General features: G+C 42.5%; 1 protein-coding gene across 1 annotated transcript in view; it reads right to left on the bottom strand.

The window, feature by feature from the left end:
• Positions 1-3,012: 3,012 nt before the first annotated feature.
• Positions 3,013-7,500, bottom strand: part of LOC113803391 (prominin-1-A) — a 64,645-nt gene continuing 60,157 nt past the window's right edge. Inside the window, exons 14-18 of the mRNA XM_070144880.1 lie at positions 7,328-7,462; positions 5,793-5,951; positions 5,153-5,271; positions 4,198-4,326; positions 3,013-3,945 (exon numbers count right to left, since the gene is read on the bottom strand). Coding sequence (XP_070000981.1) covers positions 3,555-3,945; positions 4,198-4,326; positions 5,153-5,271; positions 5,793-5,951; positions 7,328-7,462 — 933 coding nt within the window. The 3' untranslated portion in view covers positions 3,013-3,554. The remainder of the gene's footprint in view (positions 3,946-4,197; positions 4,327-5,152; positions 5,272-5,792; positions 5,952-7,327; positions 7,463-7,500) is intronic.

The raw sequence follows: 7,500 nt of genomic DNA, 5'->3' as shown, positions 1-7,500 counted from the left end.
AATTACATTTAACGAAATGCTTCAACAAATAAAAGTTCACACACGTGTCAAGAAGATTAAGCTTCAAGAAAATGTATCGCGGATATACCACAAAGCCTTTTTTTTATCCAGAAAAACCAAGACACGCTCGCATTGTAAACAGAAAAGAATCAGGTTTCCAACTCACGGACGCCATCCAGAGGAATCCTGATGTCCCAAGTTGTATATAAGTTATTGTATTGTAGATTCCTCGCGCCAGAAAAGAAGGCCACATCTCGGTAGGATTTCTCTCTATATACTTCCTTCTTTCCAAAATTACTTTGGAGATTTTAAAAGATCAAACCCTTTCACAGATATCCTGAATATTTTGCACGTACCGTCCAGAACAATGGAAACTAAATTTTTAAAAATCATAATGTCATGTCTCAATATGAATAACCTTTCAATACTCTAGATTAAAATAAAGCAAATCAATATTCGGATCTAAAGTCATTTCAGAAATTGAAAACAAACAATGGGGTGGGATATTTTCTCTGCAAACAAACAAAACAAATAAAAAATCCCAGGAGTGTGGCTTCTTTGCGAGGATCAGTAGATGAAGGCAATAATGTCAATAGTTAGTTGATACTGCGTTCTGTGATTAGTATGTTACCTCACCCAGTACACGGGCTCGCCAGGCGTGGCTTTGGTGTCCGAAGCGAAGGGAAGGGAAAATGTATCTCGTGTTTGTGTTCAATTCTGATTTTCCTTTCTCAGAAAAGCAGGAAATATATGTTGTGTTTGTATTGCAATTCTAATTTTCCTTTCTCAATGGTCTGTTTCCTTATTTTTCAAATTTTGTGTTGGTATGTAAGCATTTCTTATCTGTGCTCAGTGTCCAAACGGGTAAGGGATACAAACTCTTTTTTTTTTCATTGAGGCAAAGATGCAAGTTAAGAGTCGATTAAGACTGAATGGCTACAACGTGTTCGAATAACAAAGTTGTATCAGAAAATGTCTAACCAAGCTCAATGACTCACCTGTCATTGAGCATCACCAACCTGTCAGGTGCATTTTGCTTCCGAAAAAAATATTGTATTACATCTTTTGTTGCAAGTTTATATCTTTCGTCACAGCATTGTAATATTTTGCTATATTCACTTTCAATCTTTTACGTAAAGTCCACATCTCTTTTGTATCTCCGTATCTTCATCCCATTCCTCCTTCCCCTCTGAGCCGAGGCACGTGCTCCCTTCCCTTCGCAAGGCAAGAGCCACGAGGCAGAAGTACTGTGGTTGTCAAGATGAAATTGTTGGACGCAGTTTGTGTATAGTTGTTTACGCTGAGTGTTCCGTTGCCTGTCAGACCACGCGTCAGACCAGGGCAGGTGGAGGAAGCAGGGGGGGCAAGGGGCAAGAACAGAAGCAAGATGTTGAGGCTCTGTGAAGTAGACGAAATAACAACCCTTTATCGAGGATGCTTCATAACAATACGTGATTTTCATTTCATGTCTGCTGTTAAGATATGTCTTATACCTCGGGTCTAGTTAGGTACAGAATCAGTTAAGAACTTAGCTTCTGATGTATCGACATCATTATCTACGCTTATCTCTCTCCGGAAGCTATTCCTAAAGCACAAATACCCCTCACGTTCGAAATTCCCTTTGTCCACTCGAAAAGCAAGGCTAAATCATCCTCCGGTAGACACTGTCACCCGCACGCCAGCCGGTCTTGCCCCGTGCCCCTCCCAGGATCGACCGAGCGACCTGCCCCGGTCAGAGAATAACGAATTTGACTGTTTTGTTATAGTGAGCGAATGGACGGGACGACGCCCACTGTGTACGTTGTTATGAGGAGGTGGGCGTGGTCAGGATGTGGGACACGGCCGAGGGGCAGAGTTGGGCATTGTCATTCCATGCCTTATGCCCATGCCCGAATGGCAGTCCCCCTGACACAGCCCACAACCTCTGTCAGATAAGTAAATAAATAGAAAAAGTATACTTTCTTCGTTTTATTTTTCCATCGAAATTAGATGATCTACGCTTAGTGTACAAAACAATGCAAATCCTAAACTCTTACATTACTCAACAAACCATTTCATGGCGTTGACTGCTATAACCTAAAATAAAGGAAAAATAATGTCTCAGTTTAACACCAAGCTATTTCAAATATTCTCACACGATAATTATTGAACACAGTGCAGATGAGATATTCTAAATCAGTGCCATTAGAAAAAAAATGAAAACGTACAAAAGGAGAGGGAAATACAGTGTGTTTTGGCTGTGTTGACTAGATAAACAAATTAAATGCTATAACCAACAAGTGCAAGAACGTACGGTGGTAAAAAGGGGTGCAGTGCATATCCTCAGAGGATTGGAATTACTTAAAAGAAGTGTATCACCTCAAATGAATAAATTATAAAATATATATAACAATTGTTCATAAGTACACTTACTATTTAAGGATATCTTTATGTATTATGAAAATATAGATGTACCATTCTACATGAATTGCTTCATATTTGACTGAAAAAATCATATTAATATAGCTCACAAAATAGGAAAATATAAAAATCTGGAAAAGTAAAATAATAAACAATTATGATATGAATATTATTCAAATAATTATGTAAACAAGATTTCGATAGAGTTTTATCATATTTCATTTTCAATTTACATGAAATCCTGAAAACGTAGTACTTACTGAAATCATAAAATTTATGAATACTTTGACCTAAACAAAAAGAAAAAATATAAGAGTACACACAAACACACATTCACACAACCTGAAACATGTAGCCAAGCCATTTACATGTATTGCCAAGTATCAAACTTATTTACAACTCCGAATCCTATGAATGAATGAAGACAGTTCGGTAAGGTGCTGGAGGATGGCATCTTTGTGGCACCTGGAGAGAGGCATGGCACTCCTGCTCCAGAGGGAAGTCAGGTCACGGTTCACCAAAGGGGCGAGACTTCCCACGTCAGAGGGCGAGGGAGGTGGCCGTCCTGGCGCGGGGAGGAGCGTACTTCACCAGTGTTTGTTTCTGCTGGGTACAGAGAAGGCTCTTTACGTTCCATGGGCTGGAAGCTGATGGCGTATGCTAATGATGGAATTTTGTGAAGCTGGTTTTTACAACTGCGGTTGGAAGTGAAAGCGGTAGCTTTGATGTGAGGATGAAAGTAAAGCACAAAGCCTTTGAACTTTATCAGATGAGCCGAAATAGCATAATGCTGATTTACTTTGTGCCTAGTTCAGTTCTGGATAGTCCTGCTGATCCAATATACTATCTAATTATTCCAAAGTCTACAGGTGGAGTGTAGTTGACGGAATAGGACACGAAACTAAAGACAATACGTTTTACCATCTCAAGGCAGGATCTGCAAGCTGGATTCAAAAGACATTTCATCTCTTGTCATGAGCATTATCATTTATATATTTATTTGTTTTTTGTTAGCTTAAACTTCTTGTCAACTATTTGTTTTGCTCTACTCTCGCATTTGAATCCCACAAGGCCAACGAAAGCGCAGAACGTGATCAGCAGCGGGCGTGGGCGTACCATGTGCTGGGCGCGAGACCTGGGCCGGGCTACTTATCTCAGCTGGAGGCCGGTGCGTCACAGCATCCCCAGCACACGATGTAGGGTTGCGGTTGGCAGGCGCGAGCGGGACGGGGAGCGGCCGGTGCGGGGTCGCTGTAGCAGTGCTCTACTCGGGAGGCGGCGAGAGAGGAGGCCAGTACCCGCGGGTCGTCGTGCCAGTGCTGGTGCACCCAGTCGATGGGGCGGTGCACGTGCCGCGCCACCAGCTCCAGAGTCACGAAGCCGGCGCCCGCCCGCCACGCGTCCCGCCACGCCGCCACCTGCGCCCCCGCCACCACCTCTTCCGGCGCCAGACGCTGCGGGGCGCGCGGCTGCCTGCGGAACCGCGAGGTCGCTTCGCGGGGGACTTCCGGGTGCTCGCGCTCCGGCCTCTCGCCTCTTTCGGGTCTGCAACAAGCAAGTGATCTTTCCTCGTCGTCCCGGGCAAGTGAGGGGGGGGAGGGATGCCCGCACTACCTCGTAGCCCACGCCTGGTACTGGTAATGGTACTTACTGGTACTATCAAACTAACCGGGTGCCTGATATTATGAGGTTACATTCGTTACACCAATTCAAAAAGACATACAGGTAATACACAATGGTACACCATTAGTGGGAGAAAAAAGGTACACTACGGAGCACTTGCCGCACTCGTCTCACCCATTGTGGTGGCGACTCGGGTAGGCGTGGTGCGCGTGGGCGTGCGGCGTCGCCTTCGGCCCCCACAGCGCCGACGACGCGCCGCCCTGCAGGTTGGTGCTCGAGCCCGGGGGCGACCCGTTCGAGTGGCTGGGGAAATCGGGGCTCTAAGAACTCTCGCCTTAAGCTTTTAAATAAATGGACGGTCAGTATGTAAGGAAACTGGTCTAAGGTTCGTGGCATGACTCAATTTGCTCTCAACTACAACACTAGTGAAAATCAATGGAATGTACCATTCTTACTCTAGGTATGTCTATCAGTCTAAGTACCTAAAGCACCACTTCTCCTCTATCTATTCATCTATCTGTCAATTTCTCTGTCTACCTACATTTCAGCCTGTCTCCTAAATACTTCTCTCTATTTCTACATACCAATACGTTTGTTTATGTCCACTCGAATTATGAGAGAAGAAAAGCAACAATGTCGCCATATATTAAAGAATAAAATCACACTGAAACTCCTATTGTTTCCCCGCCACTATTACTGAATACGTCTCTGATATTGCATCTCTTTCATTACTGTAGCTGTTTCACCCCTACCCCCAATTATCGCCAAAGAAGTAGGACCAGTTAAAAAAAACTACTGTATTTATATTTTGATGTCCCCAAACATGGTCAAAAAAGTATGATCAGTTAAAAAAAATACCGTATTTATATTTTGATGTCCCCAAACATGGTCAAAGAAGTAGGACCAGTTAAAAAAATACTGTATTTATATTTTGATGTCCCCAAACATGGTCAAAGAAGTAGGACCTGATAAAAAAAACTACTGTATTTATATTTTGATGTCCCCAAACATGGTCAAAGAAGTAGGACCAGTTAAAAAAAAAACTAGTATTTATATTTTGATGTCCCCAATCATCGCCAAAGAATACTGTCTCCAGATATCGCCAAAGAAACAGGAGCATTTGACTCACAGAGGGAGCGTGTCGTCGTCGTTCTCCATCCGCAGGTAGAACCGCGCCAGGGCGAGGCTTATCACGATGGCCGGCAGGAAGAGCAGCAGGCACCAGCAGGTAGCCAACCACAGCGCGTTCTGGGGAAGGAGTTGCTCTTTTGATGTCTGTGTAACAAGTCAACTGTGGTTCTTTTTTATTTTGCGTTCGAACTCTTTATTCCACTCTACACTACAATTATCCCTGTTTAGTTGCGTTATCGAAACCAGACATTTGGTATATAAGAAGATAAAAATCTAATTCTCCTTCTCCCATTTGTCACAGTACGCAGTTAATCAAAGTAACATACGATACGAGTAATGAAAATAAACTTAGGATGATTTCGGGTAATATAACAAATATACGTATCCAGATTATGTTCCGTGAATATTTCCATGCATACTTAATGAGATGATGAAGCTAAATCAACATATATACATATGAATGACCTGCCATCAATCCACATGACTACACGAAAGAGACCACACAAAGTAGACATCACACAAAGCAAGCACAAAGCCCAGCTGACTAAAACATAAATAAATGAATAAATAAATACAAAATAGAAAAAAAACAGGTAAAAGAAAAGAAAAGCTAGTGAAAGAAAAGATAGAGAACTTGCCAGAGGTTCGATGATCCCGTTGCAAGTGACACCGCGAGCCGAGTCGAAGAGATTCCAGACGGGCGTGCAGGGGGCGACGTGCAAGAGGGCGGCGTTGCGCACGTGCTCGGTGTACTGGCGGGTGTAGCTCAGGATTCTCTCGACGTAGCCGCGGGCTTTCTGCGGGAAGGGGGGGGGGGAGGTCGTAGTCAGGGGAGAGATATTTCGGAAAGAGAGTGCGATGTGCGGTCTTCTTTCTATTTGTTTTTTCTTTCTTTCTTTCTATTTCATTCCTTTCTTTAATTCAATCTCTCACTCTCTCTTTCTCGCTCTCGCTCTCTCTTTCTCTTTCTTTCTCCCTCTCTCTTTCTTTCTTTCTTTCTTTCTTTCTTTCTTTCTTTCTTTCCTTCTTTCTCTTTCTCTTACTCTCTCTCTCTCTCTCTCTCTCTCTCTCTCTCTCTCTCTCTCTCTCTCTCTCTCTCTCTCTCTCTCTCTCTCTCTCTCTCTCTCTCTCTCTCTCTTCTTCCTTCCTCCCTTTAATTCGTTTTGATTCCGTGATGTATCTTTCTTCATGCTCACATGATACTGTTCTTTGATTATTAGTATGCCAAATATAAATGAAAGAATATATATAATAAGATTAGAAAATTAGATACCGTTGATATCTAATAATATCTCAGTCCTAAGGCATATGTTCAAATTAGCATAGCCATGGAATATATCAAACGAAAGTAATTAAAGGCATTACCGAATCGACAGCTAATTAAAGTTTACGCACCGCGAGTGATAAATTACCGTTAAAATCTACGGGTACACCCTGCCGCGTTTCATTACAAATTATACTCCGGTATAATTTCCAATATTTTTAGTACCTATACTGAGTGTTTAGGACCTGGAAAGCACTCAGAAAAAAGACTCAAATTAACATGAGGTACGTTGAGTTGTGTAAAAATATTCATGCCATGATGTGCAATATCTATGTGTGTTGTATACTGAATTGTACCAGGCCCGACCCAGTGAATATTCATATATATACGGACATGCATATACACAGAAGGAGATGCATATCTGTCTATCTACTTGATAGATATACATCCATCTATCTATCTATCCGGTAGATTTGCATGTCTAGACTGATATTTAATGCATATATTTCTCTGTATAGGCATATAATGACTGGTTACCCTTGAATGAGCATTACATCGGGATTTGAGGGGAATCGATGAAGCGCTGAGACGTATTCATGTTGACAAATGTAGAAAAGGAATGAATGATAATGAACATCTTCACATTACAAGAGATGTATTGCAACGGGTTCGAATATATCTTCCTCAGAAATACATGCATTTCTAACGCAAATATTTTCGAAGTCGGTCAGTTTTTACAATGAAGCATTATTGATCCTTTTCCCTCAACTGATTTCTTAGAAGATATTAACACATCACACAAACACACAATTTTTTTTTTCCATTATTTCCTACTGAAAGTGCAGTCACCTAAATCAAAACGTTCAAGCCGTTCATAACATTCCGTTCCCTTAAAGATAGGCAACTCACGGCGGCTGCAAGAGAGGACCCGTGGCTGTGGATGAAATACTGGATGGTCCTGAGGTGGCCGGAGCTCTGGTTGATCTGGCGCTGCAGGGGCATCACCTCCAGGTCCAGCGTCGCCACCTGGTAGGTCACGTCCTCCTGCAAGCCCGCGGAAAAGGGGTGATCAGAACAGTTAT

Source organism: Penaeus vannamei, chromosome 3 (genome assembly GCF_042767895.1).
Source record: "Penaeus vannamei isolate JL-2024 chromosome 3, ASM4276789v1, whole genome shotgun sequence".
NCBI lineage: Eukaryota > Metazoa > Arthropoda > Malacostraca > Decapoda > Penaeidae > Penaeus > Penaeus vannamei.
Note: the sequence above shows the minus strand (reverse complement) of the source record. Positions and strands in the feature narration are given on the sequence as shown.